The 25,760-nt window shown below is 43.1% G+C and overlaps 4 protein-coding genes across 13 annotated transcripts; 2 read left to right on the forward strand and 2 right to left on the reverse strand.

Moving 5' to 3' along the window:
- Nucleotides 1-440: 440 nt before the first annotated feature.
- On the reverse strand, nucleotides 441-11,012 carry LOC109882433 (centromere protein T). Of its 10 annotated transcripts, none has more exons than XM_031831005.1 (15): nucleotides 10,520-10,764; nucleotides 10,345-10,413; nucleotides 9,551-9,654; nucleotides 9,241-9,370; nucleotides 8,411-8,567; nucleotides 8,161-8,254; nucleotides 7,905-8,041; nucleotides 4,248-4,314; nucleotides 4,001-4,152; nucleotides 2,822-3,784; nucleotides 2,297-2,629; nucleotides 2,118-2,217; nucleotides 1,862-2,029; nucleotides 1,530-1,634; nucleotides 441-1,416 (listed from the first exon to the last, which is right to left on the reverse strand). In XM_031831005.1, exons 3-15 carry the CDS (start codon nucleotides 9,637-9,639, stop codon nucleotides 1,284-1,286), a joined length of 2,628 nt encoding a protein of 875 aa, XP_031686865.1. In that variant the 5' UTR covers nucleotides 9,640-9,654; nucleotides 10,345-10,413; nucleotides 10,520-10,764; the 3' UTR covers nucleotides 441-1,283. The 10 variants fall into 10 exon arrangements, with proteins under 10 accessions (XP_031686865.1, XP_031686859.1, XP_031686866.1 ...); XM_031830999.1 differs by having other exon boundaries at nucleotides 2,813-3,784; nucleotides 10,520-10,635; XM_031831006.1 differs by lacking the exon at nucleotides 10,345-10,413 and having other exon boundaries at nucleotides 10,520-11,012.
- Nucleotides 10,370-12,861, forward strand: LOC109882434 (THAP domain-containing protein 11). The gene has a single exon (XM_020474529.2). The coding sequence runs from the start codon at nucleotides 10,506-10,508 to the stop codon at nucleotides 11,337-11,339; it is 834 nt and encodes a 277-aa protein (XP_020330118.1). The 5' UTR covers nucleotides 10,370-10,505; the 3' UTR covers nucleotides 11,340-12,861.
- Nucleotides 12,862-16,482: 3,621 nt separating this feature from the next.
- LOC109882438 (neuritin-like protein) lies at nucleotides 16,483-19,631 on the forward strand. The gene is made up of 3 exons (XM_031831015.1): nucleotides 16,483-16,793; nucleotides 17,480-17,627; nucleotides 17,900-19,631. The coding sequence occupies exons 1-3, from the start codon at nucleotides 16,607-16,609 to the stop codon at nucleotides 18,207-18,209; spliced, it is 645 nt and encodes a 214-aa protein (XP_031686875.1). The 5' UTR covers nucleotides 16,483-16,606; the 3' UTR covers nucleotides 18,210-19,631.
- Nucleotides 19,565-24,591, reverse strand: LOC109882429 (dynein assembly factor 1, axonemal). Its single transcript, XM_020474521.2, has 10 exons — nucleotides 24,302-24,591; nucleotides 24,060-24,195; nucleotides 23,872-23,963; nucleotides 23,452-23,673; nucleotides 22,948-23,114; nucleotides 22,632-22,753; nucleotides 22,346-22,512; nucleotides 21,556-22,142; nucleotides 21,263-21,328; nucleotides 19,565-21,036 (listed from the first exon to the last, which is right to left on the reverse strand). The coding sequence occupies exons 1-10, from the start codon at nucleotides 24,426-24,428 to the stop codon at nucleotides 20,734-20,736; spliced, it is 1,989 nt and encodes a 662-aa protein (XP_020330110.2). The 5' UTR covers nucleotides 24,429-24,591; the 3' UTR covers nucleotides 19,565-20,733.
- Nucleotides 24,592-25,760: the final 1,169 nt, after the last annotated feature.

Here is a 25,760-nt window from a genome sequence, read left to right on the forward strand (position 1 = left end):
TCGCCAGGCGTTCAACTGGGCTGATGGACTTCCGGTAGTTGGTTTCCATCGGGGCGATCCTGGCTCCAACAATCCGGAGCAGGTGATTGAACTGGCTGCGGTCCAGACGAAAGTAACTTCGAAATTCCTCTCCAATCGAAGCTTTTGAATGATACGGAACTCCCCTCCATGCTTTCGGGACTTCAACCATTTCTGGACCCACACAGACCTGCGCTTTCAGCGGGGCTGGCCCCGAACACCGGCCCAACAGCGCGATCAAGACCACCTTCCACAACGTTGGTCTCATTGTTGAAAGAGCCTACGCTGCTATCTTGACTATTTATTATTGCATTTCGCTCAAACTATGCATTTGAGGTAAATGATAGGCTCTTACAATTTTTTGATTTCATCGAATAAATATGTATGCTACTTGGCAAATAAATGAATAAAATATGTAAAGAAATTATGTAATTCAACTTTTTATTATGGAATCCCACTTTTTTTACTGGATATGTGTGCAACATAAATTCAACATTCTACGCATACAATTTAATGCATACATTCGATTTACTACACAACGGATTACAACTGCCTCTGCAACGCAATGCTGTAAGGCAAACGCAGCGTTCCACTGGAAATGAATGTACTTCTAGTGCACCAAAACGCATGACACAGTCGGTGTGTTCGTCGCGTACGGCCTGAAAACTGACCGTTTAACCAAGAACCAAACGAAAGCAAACAAGGCGAACGAAACCGGGCCTACCTGAATTAGTCCAATAGAAACTGTCGTATGCATTTTCTGTTTGGAGTAAATGGTTTGTTGCAAAACGTTTTGAAACAGAATTGGAGTAATGATTACAGCCCAAAGTATCGAAGTTTGAATTATTGCTTTTTTTATTCTGACTGTACTGTGATTTGCTGGGTCGATTTTGAAAACTGGGGGCAGCATGAGGACAGAGGCCATTAGATTAGTGTCTACAAACTATAGTGCTTGTATTGGTTGTGTCTTTCAGGTTGCTCTGATGGAATCCAATGCACTCATAACCTCAGGGCTTTAACTCCAGTCTCCTTTCTCATCCAAAGGCACGTACAAATGCCAGACTACTGAATAAATCAAATAAAACATTTTGCAGTAATATCCGACAAATATAAAAGAAAGCCATATTCAAACACATTTACACCAGGTTACATGGTCTTGTCCTGGCTGTGTTTGAGTGTCTACAAATAATAAATGAACAGCTGTTCATAGATATTCAATCAAACATCAGCCCTCATTTGGGCTGATCATTCTCAGTATAGGCTGATCATTTTCTCCTCGGTTTGGGAATGACGTAGTTACCACTTGTTGCCACGGGAATGAGGAGCTTTCGGGATTCCATTGGGAGATATTTCTCAATCAACACATTTACTGGCATGCTGTCAGTCACAAACCCCTGTCTGGAGAGAAAAACAGAGTTAGAGAAAGACAAATGCACTCACACACACGAGAAGGAGGTTATAGTACATACTGTACACTTAAAACACCTGACGAACCACAGCTATAAACAAACCTCCGCATCAGCAGCTCTACGTCCTCTACCTCAATGGTCTTCCTCTTGGCGTGAGCAGCAAACGTCTCCAAGTCATCAGCTAGCCGGTCAAAGTAGCGCTCCATTCTGGTAAGTAAATGTTACACATGCATTCATCCATCAATACCTTATCATTAAGAAAGTCCTCTATTTTGTCACTAATACATACATCAATGATTTTAACATCAACGATAAAAGAAAAGTTGCATTTTGATGTTTTCCTGTCTTTAAACAGATTGGTACATCACTAAATCACTTGATGTGCAAGTTAATGAACATAAGCACTTTTCCCTAAGATGGGTGTAGATTCTTACATCTCCTTTAGGACAGGGTAGACATCTGTAGACACCTTGGTCTTGGCGAAGTGTTTGAACACGCTCATGATGTAGCTCTTAGAGAGACCAGGATCCTTCTTGGCTGATCCAGTCCGCTTTCCCCTCACCGCTTTGGGCTTCACCGCAGCTGCAGCACCAGCCGAAACACTGAGGCCCCAAAAGACAACAGATTAGGTCACAAACTAGCACACAATACTACTACTAAAATGACTGCATGTGTTTGTGTGTGACTTGCCTTGGTTGAAGGTCTTTGAGAACAGTGGGTGTGGCCAGGGGGTCAATAGGCAGAGCATTCCTCTTCTCTCTGACAAACGCAGGAGTCTTCATGGACAGCTCTGTAGGAAAGAAGGGGTTAGTCATCACAACATATACGCATGTGCACACACACCTGAATACAGATTTTGTGGATCCAACCTTCACTCCGGATACCATCCCCCTCTTCCACATCATCCCAGTCCTCTTCATGCTCAGCTGGTCTCTGGGCAGTGATGGGGTGCAGGGATGAGTTGCTGCTGTGAGGGGCGTTGTTCTCAGGTTCAAAGGTAATCTCTAAAGGAGGCATGGAGTTCTCCATCTCCTCATTGCCAAGGCTGGTGCCAGTTCTACTCAAACCTTCCAGCTCATCTTCCTGGGGCAACGGGGAGGGAGGGACGCTGCCAAGGGTTACTGTGCGTGTGTGGGCGCTCTCACTAGCTCCCACCTGCCACTCACCAGCCGTGTCCCCCTCTGACCTTCTGCCTGCCCACCCTACAAAACACACAAAGACATCAATAAAACAGTCTCACAAATACTACATTAAATAATAGAATAGACCCACAAATATTATTTTTCAAACTTGAAAGACTGAACAGTCTTGTTGACAAGCAGTATTTGAGCCAAGTGAAATACTGTCCACATTGGACAATGCCACATCATGCTCTCATTACCAACCTGACTCACCAGTCTCTGTAGGATGGAGCGCTGCTCCCATGCTCTTGTAGCCCCTCCCTCCATCAATCACTCCAGCAACCTTGACGCCACCCTCTGAGCAATAAGCTCTCCGACTGATGTGCATCGCATTGTGTGTTAAACTCTGTGATATCAATCTTTTTTCCTGCCCTTCTTCTACCTGTCCCCCTTCATCTGCTACATCTTCTGCTGTCTGAGATTCAGCCACCTCGTCCTCTGCTGTCTGAGATTCAGCCACCTCGTCCTCTGCTGTCTGAGATTCAGCCACCTCGTCCTCTTCTGTCTGAGATTCAGCCACCTCGTCCTCCTCTGTCTGAGAATCAGCCACCTCGTCCTCCTCTGTCTGAGATTCAGCCACCTCGTTCTCTTCTGTCTGAGATTCAGCCACCTCGTCCTCTTCTGTCTGAGATTCAGCCACCTCGTCCTCTTCTGTCTGAGATTCGGCCTCTTCTGTCTGAGATTCGGCCTCTTCTGTCTGAGATTCGGCCTCTTCTGTCTGAGATTCGGCCACCTCGTCCTCTTCGGTCTGAGATTTAGCCAGCTCCTCATCTTCTGTCTGGGAGTCAGCTACCGCTTCTACAGTCTGTGATTTGGACACCTTCTGTCTCACTGAGTCCTCTCTCTGCCCAGAAGAACCAGCCAAATCCTCTCCATCTTTGTTGTCTAATTCCATCTTGTCCTCATTTTGTTCCCCTACCTCCTCCATAATTTTCTCATCCTCATCCTTCATTCCTCCCATTTCTCGCTGGATCTGTGTTCCCGTGATGGTGTCTTTGTCCTGGGTGGTAATAGTGAAGGTTGTTGCTGTGTCAACAGGCAGGGAGTAGAGCGCTGTGTTGCTGGTGATGATGTCATGGGTGATGTCAGGAGCGGTGAGGTCACTCTGTCCCAAGGTGAACCCCTCAGACCGAACGGTCTCACTGAGACCCTGCTGATCCTCCCTAACACTCAGCTCTGAAAAACAGGGAGAGGGAGTGAAGAGAAAAAGAGAGGCGGAAGAACTAGGTTTAAGTTCTACTCTTCACACAAAATGTAGTCTTACATAAGTCTCAATTTCATATTGTTCCAGGTAATTTAAGTACATATCAAACAATATAATACACCGAACAAAAGACAAACAGAAATATAAGGGGGGAAGAAATGAGATAGGATGCAGAGGAAGGGGCTTACCAGGGTCTCCACCCATCGCCGCCAGTCGATTCTGTAGGGCCTCGTCAAACTCCTCAAGGCAAATTTTTTTACGATTTGTTACCTTCCTTTGAAATCCCCTTTTCTCAGTCCGAACATCCACAAAGGGTGTTTTCAGGGAGAAGGTGATAGAGCTAGAAAATGTGTGAGAACACAGCCTCAGTTACATTTCTGACATTCACCACTGAAATTCAATGAGTAGAAGTTTTTCCAATTTGCAGCTCCTTACTTTGGAGAGGCAGAAGACAGGGATGAGAGGTCTTTTTCTGTTGCATTGCCACCTTCAGCCTCTCCATCTGCAAAAAAAGAATCAGAACATACAATTCTATCAGAAAACTAATACATCCATCATCAGACTCCTAACCAACATGCTATGAGACAGCTTTTACCCCCAGGCCATAATACTGCTAAATAGGCATAAGACTATTAAATAGTGAGTCCATGTAGCCATGAATTATATGCATTGATCCGTTCTTGCACTGACTACACTACTATTCAAAAGTTTGGGGTCACTCAGACATTTCTTTGTTTTTTAAAGAAAAGCAATTTTTTGTTAATGTTGTTAATGTTGTAAATGACTATTGTAGCTGGAAAAGGCTGATTTTAGTGGAATATCTACATAAGCGTACAGAGGCCCATACAGGCCCGTACAGAGGCCCATACAGGCCCGTACAGAGGCCCATTATCAGCAACCATCACTCCTGTGTTCCAATGGCACATTGTGTTAGCTAATCCAAGATTATCATTTTAAAATGGCTAATTGATCATCAGAAAACCCTTTTGCAATTATGTTAGCACAGCTGAAAACTGTTTAAAGAAGCAATACAACCAGCCTTTCATTTTTTAAATTTAACCTTTTTTTAAAACTAGGCAAGTCAGTTAAGAACAAATTCTTATTTACAACGACGGGCCTAGGAACAGTGGGTTAACTGCCTTGTTCAGGGGCAGAACGACAGATGTTTGCCTTATCAGCTCAGGGATTCGATCTAGCAACCTTTCGGTTACTGGCCCAACGCTCTAACCACTAGGCTACCCGCCACCCCATTAAATAGTACCCGCAAAACACCAGTCTCAGTGAAGAGGCGACTCCGGGATGCTGGCCTTCTAGGCAGAGTTGCAAATAAAAAGCCATATCTCAGACTGGCCAATAAAAAGAAAAGATTAAGATGGGCAAAAGAGACTGAACAGACACTGGACAGAGGAACTCTGCCTAGAAGGCCAGCATCCCGGAGTCGCCTCTTCACTATTGATGTTGCGACTAGGAGGTCGACCGATTATGATTTTTCAACGCCGATACCGATTATTGGAGGACCAAAAAAAGCAAACACAGATTAAAAGGACGATTTACATTTTTTGTACTAATGACAATTACAACAATACTGAATTAACACTTATTTTAACTTAATATAATACATAAATAAAATCAATTTAGCCTCAAATAAATAATGAAACATGTTCAATTTGGCTTAAATAATGCAAAAACAAAGTGTTGGAGAAGAAAGTAAAAGTGCAATATGTGCCATGTAAGAAAGCTAACGTTTAAGTTCCTTGCTCAGAACATGAGAACATATGAAAGCTGGTGGTTCCTTTTAACATGAGTCTTCAATATTCCCAGGTAAGAAGTTTTAGGTTATAGTTATTATAGGAATTATAGGACTATTTCTCTCTATACCATTTGTATTTCATTAACCTTTGACTATTGGATGTTCTTATAGGCACTTTAGTATTGCCAGTGTAACAGTATAGCTTCCGTCCCTCTCCTCGCTCCTACCTGGGCTCGAACCAGGAACACAACGACAACAGCCACCCTCGAAGCAGCGTTACCCATGCAGAGCAAGGGGAACAACCACTCCAAGTCTCAGAGCGAGTGATGTTTGAAATGCTATTAGCACGCACCCCGCTAACCATTTCACATCAGTTACACTAGCCTCATCTCGGGAGTTGGTAGGCTTGAAGTCATAAACAGCTGCTGGCAAACGCACTAAAGTGCTGTTTGAATGAATGCTCACGAACCTGCTGGTGCCTACCATCGCTCAGTCAGACTGCTCTATCAAATATCAAATCATAGACTTAGTTATAACATAATAACACACAGAAATACGAGCCTTAGGTCATTAATATGGTCGAATCCGGAAACTATCATCTCAAAAACAAGATGTTTATTCTTTCAGTGAAATACGGAACCGTTCCGTATTTTATCTAACGGGTGGCATCCATAAGTCTAAATACTCCTGTTACATTGCACAACCTTCAATGTTATGTCATAATTATGTAATATTCTGGCAAATTAGGCGGCCCAAACTGTTGCATATACACTGACTCCGTGTGCAATGAACGCAAGAGAAGTGACACAATTTCATCTGGTTAATATTGCCTGCTAACCTGGATTTCTTTTAGCTAAATATGCAGGTTTAAAAATATATACTTCTGTGTATTGATTTTAAGAAAGGCATTGATGTTTATGGTTAGGTACACATTGGAGCAACGATACCCACCACATTGATTATATGTAACGCAGGACACTAGCTTGCTAGCTAGCAACTTACCTTGGCTTACTGCATTCGTGTAACAGGCAGTCTCCTCGTGGGGTGCAATGAGAGGCAGGTAGTTAGAGCGTTGGACTAGTTAACTGTAAGGTTGCAAGATTGAATCCCCCGACCTGACAAGGTAAAAAATCTGTTGTTCTGCCCCTGAACGAGGCAGTTAACCCACCGTTCCTAGGCCGTCATTGAAAATAAGAATGTGTTCTTAACTGACTTGCCTAGTTAAATAAAGGTGTAAAAAATAAAATCGGCCAAATCGGTGTCCAAAAATACAGCTTTCCGATTGTTATGAAAACTTGAAATCTGCCCTAATTTTTCGGCCATTCCGATTAATCGGTCGACCTTTAGTTGAGATTGGTGTTTTGCGGGTACTATTTAATGAAGCTGCCAGTTGAGGACTTGTGAGGAGTATATTTCTCAAACTGGACCCTCTAATGTACTTGTCCTCTTGCTCAGTTGTGCACCGGGGCCACCCACTCCTCTTTCTATTCTGGTTAGAGCCAGTTTGCGCTGTTCTGTGAAGGGATAAATCCACAGCGTTGTACAAGACCTTCAGTTTCTTGGCAATTTCGCACATGGAATTTCTCAGAACAAGAATAGACTGACGAGTTTCAGAAGAAAGTTCTTTGTTTCTGGCCATTTTGAGCCTGTCATCGAACCCACAAATGCTGATGCTCCTGATACTCAACTAGTCTAAAGATGGCCCGTTTTATTGCTTCTTTAAATCAGGACATCAGTTTTCAGCTGTGCTAACATAATTGCAAAAGGGTTTTGTAATGATAAATTAGTCTTTTAAAATGATCAACTTCGATTAGCTAACACGTGGCATTGGAACACAGGAGTGATGGTTGCTGATAATGGGCCTCTGTATGCCTATGTAGATATTCCATAAAAAATCTGCCATTTCCAGCTACATTAGTCATTTACAACATTAACTATGTCTACACTGTATTTCTGATCAATTTGATGTTATTTTAATGGGCAAAAAAATGTGCTTTCCTTTCAAAAACAAGGACATTTCTAAGTGACCCCAAACTTTTGAATGGTAGTGTATATGCACTTACAATACTAATATACGGCTCATAAGCGAACATTTAATGGTAAAGTCTACACCTGTTGTATTTGCAGAATGTAATAAATACAATTTAATTTAAACATGAACCCATGAAAAGTGGAATTGTCAGTGGGTCAAAATGAGTGGAACAGATAATGTATTCTCATATAGAGCAGTTAACCAGTATGTTTAATCACACCCTCTAACACGTTCAGAACATGCTCCAGTTACAGATGTCACACAAACTTAACCATGCGCACACACTGTACAGTGCCGACCCTGACCGTACCTTCATGTTCAAGCTGCCTGTTGAATGCTGTTATGTTGAGACTCCGACGTGGTCGCTTCCTGCTTAGTCCCTTCACCGTATTTGACAGGTTTACTGTGGTGGTCATGTCAGGGAAATCCAAGTCAGACAGCCCTGTACTAGGAGGCACAAACAAAAACAAGGTGTAAACGCACATACACATCACCACACCAATAATGCAGAGGGCTGTGTGTCCTGAGTGCACCTCTGAGGATATCGTCCTTGTCTGTCAGCATACCTTGGGCGGTTGCTGTGAAGACTGGAGTTTGTGGAGGGCAGCTCTGGCTCCTTCTTGACTGGCCGGTCTTGAACCAGAAGGGATGTCTCCGGCTCTGACCAATCAGAGAGGAGACAGAAGAGCAACAAAGACAAAGATCACTGAACAACGGGCCCTAATGTGCCCATGATGAGCATATAATAACACATCCATCTTACTGCTAGTCAATAATAAAAGGCACTGACCCACACACTGTGACGACAACACTCACCTGTCTGCAGGATCCCCCTGAGTAGGTATCTAGGTGTGATGTCATCATCATAGAGAAGTGAGGCTGTGGCTGGTGCAGGCGTGTTTATCTTCCTGACTCCCTCTGATATAGTCCGCCTCTTACTGGGTGGCACTGGCAGGGTAAACCTGGAAGTGCTCTGTAAGAAAAAGACAAATGCAGATGAACTCAACACAAGCCTTGTTTAAAACAGTTTCTCTGCCCAACACAGACAAACGAACAGAAAGACAGATCTTCAAAGTAACACCGAGCAGACAGTGTCTTAGTGTCAAACTAAGACATGCTGTCTTGACAAGGATGTGATTCCATAGCTAGAACGAGCTGTGGCTCAAAGCAGCCTCAAACGTTTTCAGTCAGACATTCATGCTTGCCTTACAGAGTTGAAATATCTAACCAATACATTTTTAATTGAATAACATTGTGTGTAAAGAGCTGTAACGATTTGACACTTTGGCAAGGACAAACACATACTAGTAGTATTCATCGCTCCTGCTCGAGAGAACACATTCTGGGTGATGCGATACAATGTCATCATCTCACTGGCTCCTTCTCAGGAGAGCTCTCATTGGCTATTGCTGATCACTGTTCTCAAATATTGTCATTGCATATGTCACACTACAAGAACATTGCAGATTTTGTGCAGATAAAATCAAACATGTTTGAAAATATTAGGACGTCAAAGACAGGATCAGAGCCCTCTGATTGCGTCTCTGACCCGCCTACATTAAACAAGCGTAGCTGATGGCCGCGCACCCAGAGTAGGCAAGGACATTGGGATTTTGTCACATAGTGTAGACCCGGCTTAACCGGACCTCATGAAGCTTCTTTTTGATGCTCTGTTTGAGGGCCTCCTGTGGTGTAAGGGTCCCAACATCACTCTTCCTTAGTCTGATACTACGTCTGACTCTGGACCCTGGGGACTGGAACTGAGCCTGGGAGGCACTAGAGAGGACATAACACACATGGCTTATTCCATTAAAATGACACATTTTATCTCGAGATATCACAGTTGACAAGAGAGAGCCTTTCAAACTAACACTCGACAACCGCTTGCCAAAGCAAGTTTAGTTGATAGATAGTAGTAGGTACTGTGGGTGACACTTTTCGACAGTGTTGATTTACCTGCGGGTAATTGGGGACCTGGAGGACTCCGTATGAATTACACTTTGCAGGAGAACTCGAGCAGACACGTCCTCGTCTACAGAATCCATGGCATAACGTTCAGTCTGTCGAAACAGAAGAAGTCAACGTTTTATCAATATTCTGGAAATAATTGACATGCTGTCATCTTTAATTAGCTAGCTAACTAACTACTGGTTTAGTACTTGCTAGCTAACGTTAATGCAAATAAACACATAGCTTACTACTTCTGAAAGTAAGTGGGGCGACTAACGCGTTAAAGTTAACTTCGCTAACGGATTAAATAAAATAATTAAATAAAACTTAGCTAAGTTAGTTATCCATGCTAGGCTAAAGTTAGATATATCACTGACTTACACAATCAAGGAATTCTACCGAGTCGTGTTCACGATACGTTAGATTCGTGTCGCCTCTTTATGTGGAAAAATCACCGTTTTGATGTGCTATTTTATTAAAGTATCCTAAGCTTGCTAGGATACAATCAAATAAATACAATAAAAAGCTTGCTAGCTGGTGTTTACCTTTCAGCGGGTGGCTCCCGCGTTTAAAATTCAAGTGAAAACTCGCGAGATGAGAGTTTATGGAATGCATTATGGGACTTGTAGTTTATGTAAGTTCTTAGTTCTGATTGACGCTTGCTTGGAAAGCAGTAATAATGGATACAATAGTTAAACATCTATCAACATAATAAAAGTCTGCGACATTATATACAAATACGTCTAAAAACATATTAATTGTGCGCAACACTAAACAAAATGTCATATTTTTGGGGCTACCTGCTTAGGACACAAAACAGGAAGTTGTAAGCATTGTGGGACGTGTAGTTCCGCTTCGAGGCCGATCGGCTTGATAACAACGCGAGGAAGAACGAAACAAAAATAAATTAGACAAAACTTCAATAGAATAACAAGTTTATCAGATTTTCGTTGGAATAAACATGCCTGGATTCACCTGCTGTGTCCCTGGCTGCTACAACAACTCTCATCGGGACAGAGAGCTACGGTTCTACACATTTCCAAAGGATACCACGCAAAGGGAGATTTGGCTCAAGAACATCTCCCGGGCCGGGGTGAGCGGCTGTTTTAGTACCTTCCAGCCCACTACGGGACACCGCGTCTGTAGCGTACACTTTCCCGGTGGCAGAAAGACCTATACCGTTCGAGTACCGACGCTCTTCCCGCTGAGAGGAGTGAATGAACGCAAGAATCGAAGGGGCAGGAACAGGAAAGCGTCTGCGGCGGCTCCTGTTCCAGCCCCCAGTCCAGGCAGTATTGTCATCACCAACGTTGTTTCGACAGCCCCAGATGCCGTTGAGACCGCTCAGAGCGATGCAGTCACCGACATAGCTGCTACTGATGGCCCTATCCTGGTGCAGATCGGTCCGGACGGCGAATACCTCGGACCAGTAAATCCAGCCGCGCAGGGTGACGGGTCCTGTTTTACTGCAGTCGTCTCCAGCTCCACTGACCTGGCCAGGGGCGACTATCCCCCTGCAGACTCCGCGGCCACTGCCCAGCAGCAGACTGTGCAGTACTACAGCGTTGTCAGCAATCCGCTGGACCACGCGTACTCGCTGACCACCGGGACCACCTCGGCCGAACTGCTTCGGAAGCTGAACGAGCAGCGGGACATCATCGCACTCATGGAAGTGAAAATGAAGGAGATGAAGGCAACCATCCGCCAGCTGCGCGTGACCGAGGCCAAGCTACAGGAGGAGGTGCGCGAGCGGGACCGTTTGCTGTCGGCAGGAGCAGCGGTAAAGAAAATGTGACCATCATTCCCACCCAAATGATGGATAACTAAAGACCGTCGCGACCTAAGACTCTAACGTGAGATGAAGGGGTCCGTGGAGAACAGAGCAAACCCTCTTTTTTACGAAAGCGATGAGAATTTATTTTATAGAGGGATGGCAACTTGTTGGTCTACTAATGTTATTTTTGGCTAGCTAGTTGATAGTAATAATCCCATAGTTGCCTATAAAACATTGCCCAGTTTAGTCCACCCATGTGTTTGCTAAGTGCAAGCAGCCTTTTAGGAGAGTGTAAAATCATTGACGAATGAGTTCTTGTGGATCGCCTGGCTGCAACTCTATAGCCTACTTTCGACAGAACATTTAAAGGGAGATGGGGGAATTATTAGGCCATTGTTTTGTTGTTAAGCTGTTTGTGTTTGTATGTCAGTGTCTGCAGTTGAATTCTCCTTGCAGTATATTAAACACCAGCTTTTCAGCTCAGAGGCCATCCTCCAAAACTAGTTTGCTTTGTGACTCTAACTGTGGGAAGATGTGTTGTGCATCATGAAAGTATGTGTGTTTATCAGGTGCCTATTTCCACCAGAGACCTGGCTTGATCCATGGCTCCATCTGGTTGTAAGACTTTAACACCACCTAGAGGTTCACTGTGACTGGTGTCTCAACCTTCTCCCAAATGGTTTGATACAGTATCTGCAGTTGGCACTCACATATGGATATTATGTTAACCTCTGACTGTTGAACTTTGACCTGACAGCAATGACTGTTCTGAAACTTAAACCATATCCATTTGAAGTAAATTTAATTTTAAAATAATATATCCTGCGTTGTTTCTTTATCTGTTTAAATTGTTGCATGAGTGTTATTATGAGTGTTACTAATTTCTTGGATATAGCTCAGTAGGCTGGATAGTGACATTGGTGCAGTGACCTGGATCATATCATGCAGTTGATGTCTATCATTTCTATTCCCCTTTTCAATTGAAACAGACATTCTTTTACAGAAATCCACTAAAGTGAACACCATAGGGATCTAGAATCATGACTTAATCTTATCTTGATTATTGGCCTGACGTATGTATGGTCAAGTTCTGCAAAAAATACCTAGTTAAGCTGCAGCTGGCCCAGCACAGAGCCGCACGTCTTGCTATTCATTATAATCAGAGGGCTAATATTAATACTATGAATGCCAGTTTCTCTTGGCTAAGAGTTGAAGAAAGACTGACTGCTTCACTTCTTGTTCTTATAAGAAATGTGTTGAACATTTCTAATTGTTTACTTAGTCAACTTACACACAGCACTGACACACAGCTCTGACACACAGCACTGACACACAGCTCTGACACACACTTACCCCACCAGACATGCCACTAGGGGTCTTGTCACAGTCCCCAGATCCATAACTAATTCAAGTAAATGTACAGCATTATACAGAGCCATGAGTGCACGGAACTCCCTTCCATCTTATATAGCGCAAGCGAACAGCAAACCTGTTTTCAAAAAACAAATAAAGCAACATCTGATGGCACACTGCCTATCCCCCATGTGAACTACTTGTTGTGTGTTTCTACTGACATGTATGTGTAACTGATAGATACACACACACACTACATGGTAATATTTTTTAAATGTAAATGGTAAGGTCTTTTGCCTGTAATGTATTTTTCGTTATGCATCGGACCCCGGTAAGACTAGCTGTCGCCATTGTCGTCTGCCAATTGGGATCCTAATAAATCAAATTAAGTGACAAGCTCACATTAAGGAATATCTGGTATGGGGAGTTCATTTTTTAAAATAAAGTTTGAATACTCTCACCAGACCTGCAGCACTATAGAGAAACTGTAGATGGCACTACACTACAGGTTGGACATCAATGTCACTGTACTTTCCCCTCCCCATTCTGTCTGTCTAGTGTCCACCCCGATTGTCATCTTTTCTCTATCTCCTTTGGCGGATCATGGTCCACTATCTTACCTTCCTTTGTTATATGGGACCTTGTGCATTCTCGGCCCTGCCCTGTGTCACTTAGCATCAGAAAACTATTGTATTATTTTGATGTAGATTATATGTATTAGTGACTTATCTTTAGCAAAGACTAATTCAAATCCATTTATCATAGTTAAATAAAGGTTAAATAAAAACAATTAAAAAAAAGAGAGATGTGGTGAGCATTGCAACGTAGGAGGCGTGGCGACAGTTTTTCATGCGAATATTTTAAAATCCGCATAAAAACAATACGCGCATTTTCCCACCAGAGATGTTTCCATCAAATTGACTTATTGTTGATAAAAGGCTGTGCGTGATGACGTAGTACACATAAAAATACATTTTGTGGTTCAATTCCCATGTGCCGTATAAAAAACAGAAGTTAAATGGGTTTCCACCGAATATTCAACTCTACTGATGGTTTTCTCACAAACTATGATGCGTTATATAGCGAGTGTGCCCACTAGAGACGTGCGCTCTAGCGGTGTTGGCTAGAGCTCATGTATAGCCTACATAATGAGATTATTTTTTATTTGTCAAATGGCAGCCAAACATCGACCATCATGTCACCATAACAAGACCCTCGATATTTATTGGAAAGGAGCATCAAGCTCATCACCTTGCACTTTCACCACCCTGTGAAATTCATCATAATTTATTTAATCTGTAGCCTAATGAACTGTATGGTTTCCCAAATAGTAGTGGGAGGACCACACGTGACTCCAAGTTTTTCCCATATGATGGTTATTGTATCAATATTCGCGCATAAAAGCGTTTCAATCGACATATCTCGCATAATTCATTTGACTGGCACAAAAAGATCCTACTATACCTAGCGGATTGAGTTTCATCAACATTTGGAATGTTCCCCGAAAAAAGTTTTGTTTCCATCAGGCTGGTCATGAAATGTTTATATTCGACATGTACTTTACCAGTATAAAAAGGTTTAATGGAAACCTCCTTAATTTGTATGGATTTAAAAGCACTGGACAGTCAAAAAACACTTTGAGGGATGTCAAATTATACAGTGTAGATTAAGGAAAGGAGACGAGGAGGCCAAGTAAGAGTATTGATATGCACCCTCAGTCTTCTGACCAGACCACTCAAGAGGCTCCACTGCTGATTTGCAAAGGGTTTGTCTGAGGGTTGATGCCTCACATGAAAGCTAAGAGCTGTTTCCCAGGGTTGGTAACCTGTATGTGTGTATGTTTGTTAGAGACTGTGTATATTGGGTGTGTTTGAATATTCTGTGTTCATTGCATTGCTAGTTATTTTGGAGTTTAAAGACCAATGATGTGTGTAAACTGGATGACTGACTATGCAGTGTTTGAATATATGTATATTTGTTCAACTGACATGGGTACAGGAATTATGTGTGTGACAGAGAGAGAGAGATGAATGGATAGAGGGAGGTTCCTGATCCTAATCTGGATTTATTCTCTACCCCAGGTCCCAGTAGAGTTATGTAATGACTTAATCTAGGCCTGTCAATCAAATTTACACAACTCTCCCTTCATATTTTTTACAAAACAAACAATTCATGAAATCCTCTATCAAACAATCCCATGCCAAAGCTCTCAGTGGTCATCGTGTGACTTGTGTAAGTGACCACACTGCCATGCATCGTTCCAAGTGGATTTGCCTCTATTTGTAAGGATATTACATTAGCTTTTGTGGCACATTTCTTCCTTTGGTTATGTTAAACCTGTTTAGCCTTGTTTGCCCCTGTGGATTTCGTTAGCCCCTGTGTACTCTGGTTCTATAACCTATACTGTCCTTGCTTTTCATTGTTAGATATTGTTCTTCTCTATTCTCTGAACAACCATAGAGATAAAGCACATACACTTTATCTGACCATAGTGTCCCTACATCTTAATCTACATAAACCGACCCTCAAATCTATATAAAGATGCCATCCATTGAACTGTGGGAGATTAAACACAAGTGTGACGATTGCGGCTCTCAGCTTCCTGCCATGCTGAGACCCTTATTCTGAAATCAGATAGTCAGGGATATTGTGTACAGGACCAGTATGGGGTTGCCTGTCTTTAGAACAAAAAATACATTCCATGTGTCCTAATCTCAATCCCTGCTTCCAGTTGTCTTTCTGATTGTAATTCTGTCGGTAACACACATACACACACACACACACACACACACACACACACACACACACACACACACACACACACACACACACACACACACACACACACACACACACACACACACACACACACACACACACACACACACACACACAAACACACACACACACACACACACACACATCAGAGGGGCATAGCAGGTATCTCCAGAGGCAGACAGGCAGTCAGATTATTCAGAAATTAATGGTTGTATTAAACCGCAGATTACTGTTGAGATATCGTTCTTCCCATGTGTGACTGTCTACAGATGTGAAACAGAACTTATCTATTAATGTACTCAGCGCCAGCCATCTGGGGGGCATGGAGGGTGGAGCAGGGGGCATACGGTAGGAAGAGGGTTGTTTAAACTGTCTGTAAAATATATTGCAAAGGCTCAACCAGGAAGGGCTGGCATTGGACGTGGGGCAGATGGAAACTCCACATATGATCTGTGTGTGGGTAACTAATGTTGCCTGAACCCGGTCCCCCCTCCCTGTCCTCTGGGGGCTGAGTTTCCCAGAGGATCCTGTGATTCCAAGCTTGTCTCTCCCAGGTGGGCCGGATTCTCTAATCCTCAGAAGCGGGCCATCTGCCCGCTTCTTCCCAAACATCAGATTATTTAACCCAGCACAGCCCACCTCACCGCCCTAGAAAACAAGACATAGCCCCACTCAGGCAGAAACTGTCCAAATATACAGCACAGATTTACTGAGTAATTCTCAATAAACCCAGAATAAATTCTGTTCATTGAGAAATAGTAACTCCAAACATCTGGAATCTACAGGTCTGTGTTAGGAGTATTTCCCCTCTTTTGTAAGAAACTGTTTTGCAAACTATATGAAGCCCATATTTCTCAGGAGCTCTGCTCCCTCTTCTATCTCTCTAACCAAATTGTGCTATGTGTTTTTTTTTACCTTCACTAAATGCCCTTAATACTGAGATTGGAAATGAGAATGCTCTAATCCAGTGTGCTATGATGTGACGTCCCTGGTCCGTTGCCCCCAAGCTTTCTACAGCTTGCCCTCCACCCCTCCCCTACACACACATCCCCTGGATGCAGCACGTCGGCCCTTTGCTCTGTTAATCCCGTGAACACTCACTACGATCTGCCTGTATGCTCTGCTCTACTCTTGAGCTCTGATGATCCAACAAATGAATGACAGGACACCTCACTCTGAGAAGACACCAAAATTCTGTCCGGGATTATAACACTGCTGTGAACGTCATCAGATCAGAGCCCATTAATTGTGTGCTGGGGCTCCACTGGACTCAGTTGGGCCAGTTGAGTATGAGGTGCCATGCCTGCACCGTGACTTTCCTCCTGCCTGTTGCTCTTTACCTCTGTAAGGATGCCTTTCCCTTATCTATTTATGTATTGTATATCTATGTGTCTCTGTCTGTGTGTGTTGTAGTGATGTTACTTTAGTGTGGTGAGGCATAGGCAGCCTTTATCTCACTCTGCTCTTACTAGTTTCCTGTATTTTTTCTGTTCAATTGTTTTTGTTTATTAGAATATTTTAAACTGAAGCGACGGAATAAGTAGCAGGGCAGGAGTGATGGTTTGGTATGAAGTGATGGTAAGTTGGTCAGGAGAGAAGTGCAATGGTATGGGTGAAAAATTATTTATTTCTGAATCCATTCGGAAATGAAGGAGAGAGGTTTTACGAAGTACTTATCCTAATGAAATACATGCTGTTCTAGCTTGTTCCGAACAGCGCAGTGTGTGTGTGTTTATTTGTGTGTGTGTGCCTCCCACTGTCGTCTCTCAGGGAGTTGTGGGACAGCTGTAGAATACTATCCCACTGAGTGCTGAGGAGGCGGTACCTCCTGTAGTTTACGGAGTTACTAAAGGCCATAAGAATGTTATGTTGAGAGAGAGACATCATGCATGTTGTGCTAGGACACCAGAGCAAGAGATTCATTTGTAGTGTGTGTTGCATTCACCCCAACCTTCCCCCTGTGGTGATGCTCATCTTCATCTATCTACTGTCATTAACATTGATACTCTTCACTCCCTCCCCTCCCTCAGGTCTGGCCCCTGTGTGTTGGGCTGCTGTGCTCCCTAGCTCCTGTGGCGTCATCTACAAGAGCTTTGCTCAGTGTCTCCTTACTCTGGGGGACAGTCTGGGTGACACACAGAAAGAGCAGAGCACACAGGACATTGACACAATCTGCAGGTGAGTCTCTCTCTCCCACTCCAAATTGACACCTACTCTGAATCACTCCAGCTCTCTTTTTATCCTCGCATATTCTCCCATCTCCTCTCGAAAATAACTGTTGTAAATGTTCATTTGACTAAATCACATTTTCAGCCACTCATACAGAATCAGACTGTAGCCCAACATGTGCTCCAATACCTGTAAACACACATATGTCTCACTCCCTTACATGTCCCTCATTCACAACCTTCAGAATTCCTTAGAGTTTAGAGTTCCTTGCCCCCTTACAGATCATGGGATGCGTTCCATGTGTGTGCGAATGCGGCACTTGCCAGTTGTCCTGGAGACGCAGCGGCTGTGTGGGAGTCTCTGAGGCAAGAGTCCAGGAAGACCCAGTTTTCTGGAAACCTCTATGACATGTGTGCCAGCCGCACCACACTGGCATCCAATACAGTGCCCGTGCCACCCTCCCAGAGGCCACCAACGTCAGACCAGACCAATCAAGAAACTCTAAAAGGGTACACGCATCACCTTGGACCCGCCTACACCACGCTTCTGCTCTCAGCATGCATCTCTCTACTGCTCCTGCTCAGGATGTAGCCCTGGCCTCCCTCAGACTGCTATAGGTTCTCTGTGAGCCTTGTGTTTAAATGGACTGAGCATCAAATTAACCAACACACACTTGTAAAAAAAACTCACTCCAACACACACACAAGCACACTCCAAAATGCATACCTCCTCCAACACGCATCCACACACACACACAGAAACGCAAGAAAACACTCCCAAGCGTTATGGACATCATTATTAGATATATTATGTAAAATAGAGTTTCTATGTCAACCTCTCTGTGCAATTGTCTGTATATCATTTATAAGAGGGAAGTACTGACATTACTGATACAGAGTTGCTCTATAATCTACATGTTGGGTGAACTCTGTTTTTATATGTGACATGTGTAGTGGGGCAATATTTGATACATGTATGTATGCATATATTATATATACCTCACATGCAACTTGTAAATAAGACTAAGCAATAAGCCCATGAACTGAATTATCTGACTTCAGAAGATAAATAACAATATGCAAAAGACTATAGTTAAACCATGTGCAATCAAGTATTATGCTGACTAATATCAAGGAACTGTCACGAGAAGTGAATATCAAAGCAAGTACTACTTAATAACTTTATGCAATGAATGGATTCACATACAAGACATAAAGCATAAGTTACAAAGCATTAGCAAGCATTCTAGGCATGGTCAGAGAGAGAGACAAAGAAACCATAGCTTGAGCCATGGCACATAGCTCATGGGAGAGGGAGAAAACAAGAAAGAAAGACGAAGTATCTCACCACAGCAGTTCAGGAACAAAAAATAGAAAGAATGAATCTAAGACCTTTTATAACGTTTGAGTTGTTCGGATTCAGAATCTGAGTTGTTGATCAATAGCATTACGGTAAAATGAACTTCCAATCAGATATCAGACCTGTAAAGACAACAGAACCTCTGCTACCCAGAGGTGTGACAATGGGGGTTGGTGAGATGGGGGTTGGTGAGATAATTCTGAATTCCTTAGACAACACAGAGGAATCCTTGCATACAGTTGATAAGTCACTTTGGGGGCGGGCCAGCCACTTTCGTGTTTTTATGAGCTATAAGAGTTCAAAATGTATTTTACTCAGCCACCAGCTGACTAAATCCCTATATTCCCCAATCATTGATTCTTGCATTGCCTGTGTGGGCACTGGGCACGGAATAGCCACCACACACATTGTGCCTGTGGACTTATTATGTAATGATTCATCATAATGTAAAAATGATATCAGAAGCTGCACTTCACTTACATGTTTTGTCTTCATAGTTTCATGTGAGGTTGCTCAGAGCAGTTGCTTTAAGGGGTGCATGCTTTGTTTCATTCAATTGTAAGATGTGAAATCAGACACACATCTGATTAATCCAGACAGTTAAATTTAATAATAATTCATGCATTCATTTGTAATAAAATATATTAACAAGAATATGTATGGTGTAGCATGTAACGTGCAATGTGTGTGTATCCTGTATGTGTGTGTGTTTGTAATCTTTGCTCTTAAATCCTTTCATAACAGAAGGTCATGAGCAGATCAATTTAATCTGTCTTTGTTCCTACCCAGCATCCCTCGATGCACCCTGACAGCCCATGTGTCAGGGTAGGGGAGGGAGGAGGGGTATTGGGAGGAGGAAACATGAAGAGATGGTGAATTATGATGTAAACATGGTCATGAACAGAAACAAATATTTAGAGAACAGTAGACAATCCCATTTGTGCATGCGTGTGGCTATGACGAGAGAGATGAAGAGACAGGTGGATATATTTTTTGTTAATCCTCTTTTTGGTACCTTTATTTAAAAGACCCAATCTACTCAAATCTATTCTCTAGTCTCCCTGTGACCAGTATTTGACCTGAGCACTTGGCCCTGAAATCTCACCCTCGGTCCAGGGTAGATTAAATGATAAAGAAGAGATTCTATGTGTTTTTGCATTAGCAGGTCTGTAATAATACTACTACTAAAACTCACAAAGACTTTGACAAAATAACTGTTCTTTAGGTTCACATTTCTGCATGATCATCATCATCATTATTCTATTTTCTAAACTTGTTATTGTTTTTTATGTTTTATTTTCTGTAAGAATGGGCCAGTCTATTGCACATATGAGGTGCACATTTGGTACTTAAGTGCCACCTAGTGGTATATTTTAAGTATTTGCGTAACAAGCAATGAGACAAATTCCCCATACTGTACTATAACGTTTTATTTTATGAGCCCTGGCTATAATCTGCCTGGGATTATCTTGGAATGGATTTGAAGTGGAGTTTATGAACATTTCATTTAGAACACTGAGCCTGAGAATACAGAATATAAAGTATAACCAGTAACAGAACAGCTACGAATAACTAACAAAAAAAACTAAAAAAATTGTTTTGTGCGGAAAATGTGTTGGGTGTAAACCCGTGGCTGCAAAATAGCTCCATAGCAGCTCTCTGTGCTTACATTGTACCTGTATTCAGCAAAACAAGGCTTTCCCAGATTGAACACCTAAACCTAGTGTTGTTAATGCTATCACAGCCTTCTGCAGAGTTAGTCCAGCTCCTCAATGAGACAACCTGGTTTTCTGGCTTCAGGGCTCTGCCTCTGTCTGGGTTCTCCCTGAGGGTCTGATATCACCAGCTCTGGGGCATCCCCCGCCTCTGGGTCCAATGCTACTAGGTGATTGGTGGGCGATTTGTTTGACGTGTTGTCACAGACCCTGAACAGTGAAGATGAGCTTGGATCTGAGGTAAGTGTGGTCTCTGTGGTCCACACAGTCCCACTCTGATGTATGATTGGATCTACATCGTTGTTGTCTCCTGAAATTACCTCTATCTTTGGCCGGAATACTTGCTGGAAACAGAGGTGGTCAATTCAGACACAACACAGCTGACCCAAATTAAATACACTGCTGACTTAAATGCTGTGTTGACCTAATAAAATATTAGTATGTGAGTAATTTAGAGACTAATTGTATGTATTTGGAATATGCATGTTGACTATTGTACAATAAATTCTAAATTATATTCTTTCTTTTGGATAATCAAAGTTACAGCCTAGTGTATGGTATGTAATGTACCTGAGAGGAGAAGATGCAGGTGCTGTCTGGATCTTCAACATTCACATCCTCCAGGTCAGGGAGATCCTGTAGAGTCAGGTGACCATTAGTCAGGGGACAAGGCTTTAGTGTTCTAAATGAAGGTTAGAGTCAAGAGCTAAATGATATGAGTCTGAGGCAGTCTGTGCTTTTGGATAAGATGCTGATGGAGAGGGACTAGATAACAACAATAAAAAGTTATTACAGTGTAATAATCACTCTATTATAGTGATAGTGACTGGTAATGCTTGGCTGTGGTGGTCAGTCTGACTCACATCAATTCGAAGTGGTGGGCGTGGCTCCAGGTGGATGGTCTCCAGGTCCTCTGTCTCCTCTAGCTCAGTCACCATTGGTCCAGGACCGTGCTCTACAATCACCCCAGCTGTCTGAGACTCTGGCTGGCCACATACTGACTGCTCTCTCTCTAACTTCTCTCTCTTTGGCTGCCTTCTTTGTAGTTGTTCTCTCTTTGACTGGTTTAACAGTTCTTCCTTTAAGCTTTCTTCTGCTGCTTGCTCTCCATCTGGCTGATCTCCCTCTTGGTGCTCTCTCTCTAGCTGATCTCCCTCTAGGTGCTCTCTCTCTAGCTGATCTCCCTCTTGGTCCTCTCTCTCTAGCTGATCTCTCTCCAGATCCTCTCTTTCTGGTTGTTCTCTGTCTAGCTGTTTCTTCAGTGGCTGTTCATTCCCTAGCTCCTCCTTTTCTGGCTGTTCTCTCTGTGTCTGTAGGAACTCTTCATGGGCCTCCAGACTGTCCTCCACAAATGCCTGAAACCTCTCCTCCCAGCCCAGGCTCTGATTCTGGCTCTGGTTCTTTTCACTGGGGCTCTCAAGTTCTGGAGTTGTAGTGGTCTCATACTCCCCTGGAAACGGTCAACACACCCTTATCAAACCTTCTCCAAGTTGTGTGTGTGTGTAGGAGGTTCCAAGTGGTGTGTGTGTGTGTGTGTGTGTGTGTGTGTGTGTGTGTGTGTGTGTGTGTGTGTGTGTGTGTGTGTGTGTGTGTGTGTATGTGTGTGTGTGTCGGCACGTGTGTGTGTGTAAATATGAGAGTGTGTGTGCGTACCTCTCTCTTGCAGCTCTCTGACTCGCAGTCTCTCCCTGGCTTGGTCCCTGATGGTTGCCATGGCGTCCAGACTGTCCTGGATCTTCCTTCTCTCTCGTGTTTGCCATGATTCCCTCTCCCTGCGCTCCCCCTCTGGACCCGCTGTCCCCCACGCCTCCGCACACGCCCTTCATACCGCAACCACATGACAATCATACAGCAACCAAGGACCAACATCACAGAGCACACAATGACTCAACCATAAGTTTGACATGCACAGGCAAACAGAGACAAACTGGTAATGCACCTGTCCTTTGGGAACACAGGTCGGTCATCCAGGTACGTGAGCTGTTTTAGACGTATGATCATAGTCTTCCTGTAGTATGGGATTTTCTTTATCACTTCATTTCCCATCAGGTTCAGCACGCGCTGAGGAGGAGGGAACAACAAGGGTGTAATCACACACACACACATACACAGGCTTGGGTATATTATCAGCATGAAGCAAGAGTATTTGCATTTTATAGTCAGTGTGTCATGCGCATGGGCATACTAACGAATAAAGATGATATGATCTCTATTAGCATACAGTACTGTTTATCTGTGTGAGCATGTCTTCTCACCAGTTCAGGCATTCTCTCCAGCACAGTGAGGATGTCTGGGTCATCCAGCAGGTTGTGGGACATGTCCAGTACACTGAGGGAGAGGCACTGACTCAGATGCTCCACGTCTCCCACTGTCTGCAGCTTATTATGGGCTATCTGCAGGGTGCCCAGATCAGGGAGGCAGGCTGGGAAAATACTCACAAATCAGATAGATGGAGTTGTAACAGTATAACTTTAGACCGCCCCCTCGCCCATACCCGGGCGCAAACCAGGGACCCTCTGCACACAGACAACAGTCACCCACGAAGCATTGTTACCCATCGCTCCACAAAAGCCACGGCCCTTGCAGAGCAAGGGGAACCACTACTTCAAGGTCTCAGAGCAAGTGACGTCACCGATTGAACCGCTATTTAGCTCGCACCACCGCTTACTAGCTAGCCGTTTCACATCCGTTACACACACACACACACACACACTGAGATAACAAGATAGGTCTGGTATGTAGAGTGAGGACAGACTCACCAATGTTTTCAATGGTGCGTATGTAGTTGTTGCAGACATTGAGGGTGCAGAGCTTGCTGAGTGATTCTAAGTTCTCCAGATTGTGTATGAGGTTCTGGTGGAGGAAGAGGCAGCGTAGGTCTGTTTGGGCATGCAGGTTCTGGATGCGCAGCAGCCCGTTGCACTCCAGCCAGAGACACTTCAGCCCTGTGTACTCCTCCAGATTCTCTATAGTGGAGAAGCCTAAGAGGGGGCAAACATAAAACAAAACATAAAACAAATAACTACATTAGAATACTACAAGAACACTAACAGCGTAGTTATATTCCACCTACAATTCTATATAGACCACACAAAGCTTGTGATTTTAATTTCTATAAATGATTCATGCAACAATATGTCTAAACCGTCCATAAACAACAACAACAATTCCACACATACCTTTGAAGTGCAAATACAGTGTGTCATTCAATCGAGGTGTCATGTAGAGTTTATTTTGTTTGCAGTGGTCCTTCAGAAATGTCTTTGTCATTCTGAGGAACATAAAGCGTCACTAGTTAGAATGCTAGACAGAACGAACAATAATGTTAGAAGACTACTGACAGCCAATTCCTAGCTTTTAAGATTACCTTGGACCTGAGTCCTTTTCCTTTTTCTCTTGTTGTTGGGCTTGTATGAGTTTGTCGACTTCTGTATGTGAGGACACACAACGGTCTCCTTCGATATCGTTTGGCAGGGGGCTGCAGTTCGCCGTGGGGGCTTCCTCTGAAGTGAGAGAGGAGTATAACTTTAGACATGGCTAGACACATGCGATTATTTAATATGCTGCCAAGTGCTGACTATTATGCTAAATTATAGTGAACTGTCTAACCTAGTTTACTGTAAGTTGTTGACATTGCGTTCAGCAATATTTCTGCATCTCCAGCTTGCAGGGTCGTACTGGAGTCCTCGCCACTCTCTTCTTCCACCTCACCGGATTCGAGGGGTTCAGGATGCATCGTCGATTGTTTTAAGTGATTACTACTTCTATATCCTATTTACTTGTTTAGTTAACAGTTTGTGTTAACTTATTAGCCAGGTGTAATAACTTGTCATAAACTCCCTATCAGCTATTTTCCGGTAAAGCTTTTCTGTGTTTCCATAGCAACGGTGAACACCAAACGACGACCGCGATCCTCTCATGATTGGTTGTGCGAGCCAGAGTCATATTTCATTTAAACTTTATTTTATCAGGGAGTCATACTGAGACCAAGTTCTATTTTACAGATGAGCCTTGAATTACACAAATAAAAGGAAATACATTATAAATAAACTAAGAAATTCGTCAGTATTAATGTGCGGATTCGATTATGCTAAACCGCGGGGCACTGGGTATGGCACGTTACGTCATCGGGTGATATCGGGAGGGAGGAGCGCTCTTCTCAAATCGAACAGTATTCTGCGCCGCTCGGTCATTTTGTCAACAAGGCAACATGGTGCACCGTCCAGAAATATACATCTCTTTTCTATAAAATTGTTCGACTTTTCTAACTATTTTTCATTGGGAAGGCAGATAAACCGTTTTGATCCCTTTAGCATGGGAAACCAACGAATCCTAGTAATTACTACACGTGCTTAATTAAGTCACTTTTGTTTTGAGCCGACTTCGCCTAGCTCACTCCCAGGAGGTGAGCCACCTCCAAATCGAATACAATCACCTTTCAGCCAACGCAAAACACACCGACAAGAACGCCCGGCGGGATTAATCGAACCCCCTCGATGGCTCTGATATAAAGTCATGTAGCCAAGCCGTCTTTACACTTAAACATTTTCATTGGTCAAAAGGACTGACAGTCAATCTATTTTTTTCCCCGAGATAAAAATATGAATATTTACACAGCATACAGCGATTCCAAAATAAAACTTGTATGTAATCAGTGTATCCTATTCTGAATAATACATGTATTGTCGACCACAAAAAGGCAGAGATCCTATACATCTAGGTGTATTTCTAGTTATGTAATTCTATGCACTTATATGAACTAACTCTCACAGTAGGCTTATACAAGGCTACAACGATGATTAGGCTCCCAAAAACAAAGCAAGCTAGCATCTTAAAGGGGCAATCTGAAGTTGCTTCATTCATCTGAATAAATTAAATGTACCCATTGATTCTTGAAGAAGATAACTTATAAATGCTGCATGAGTTTAGTTCAACTGTCATACCCCATCAGAACCCAAAATACAAGCTTGTTTCAATCCAATGTTAGGAAACAAAGTACATGTAAATAAACACTATATAGCCTATAAACATGGTTAGAACTAGAATGTTGATATCATGGATGCTCAAG

The sequence above is a fragment of the Oncorhynchus kisutch genome, linkage group LG8 (genome assembly GCF_002021735.2).
Source record: "Oncorhynchus kisutch isolate 150728-3 linkage group LG8, Okis_V2, whole genome shotgun sequence".
NCBI lineage: Eukaryota > Metazoa > Chordata > Actinopteri > Salmoniformes > Salmonidae > Oncorhynchus > Oncorhynchus kisutch.

Bases quoted from the DNA above. Each gene is read 5' to 3' on its own strand.
- LOC109882433 (XM_031831002.1), bottom strand. From the start codon at position 9,639: ATGGATTCTGTAGACGAGGACGTGTCTGCTCGAGTTCTCCTGCAAAGT. The intron at 4,315-7,904 runs GTACGGTCAGGG...CTTTTTTTGCAG, and splicing joins CAGGCAGCTTGAACATGAAG to ATGGAGAGGCTGAAGGTGGC. The intron at 3,785-4,000 runs GTAAGCCCCTTC...CCTGTTTTTCAG, and splicing joins GGCGATGGGTGGAGACCCTG to AGCTGAGTGTTAGGGAGGAT.
- LOC109882434 (XM_020474529.2), top strand. From the start codon at position 10,506: ATGCCTGGATTCACCTGCTGTGTCCCTGGCTGCTACAACAACTCTCAT.
- LOC109882438 (XM_031831015.1), top strand. From the start codon at position 16,607: ATGACAGGACACCTCACTCTGAGAAGACACCAAAATTCTGTCCGGGAT. The intron at 16,794-17,479 runs GTAAGGATGCCT...CCCCTCCCTCAG, and splicing joins GCCTGTTGCTCTTTACCTCT to GTCTGGCCCCTGTGTGTTGG. The intron at 17,628-17,899 runs GTGAGTCTCTCT...GCCCCCTTACAG, and splicing joins GACATTGACACAATCTGCAG to ATCATGGGATGCGTTCCATG.
- LOC109882429 (XM_020474521.2), bottom strand. From the start codon at position 24,428: ATGCATCCTGAACCCCTCGAATCCGGTGAGGTGGAAGAAGAGAGTGGC. The intron at 24,196-24,301 runs GTTAGACAGTTC...CTCTCACTTCAG, and splicing joins AACAACTTACAGTAAACTAG to AGGAAGCCCCCACGGCGAAC. The intron at 22,754-22,947 runs GTGAGAAGACAT...CCTCCTCCTCAG, and splicing joins TGGAGAGAATGCCTGAACTG to CGCGTGCTGAACCTGATGGG.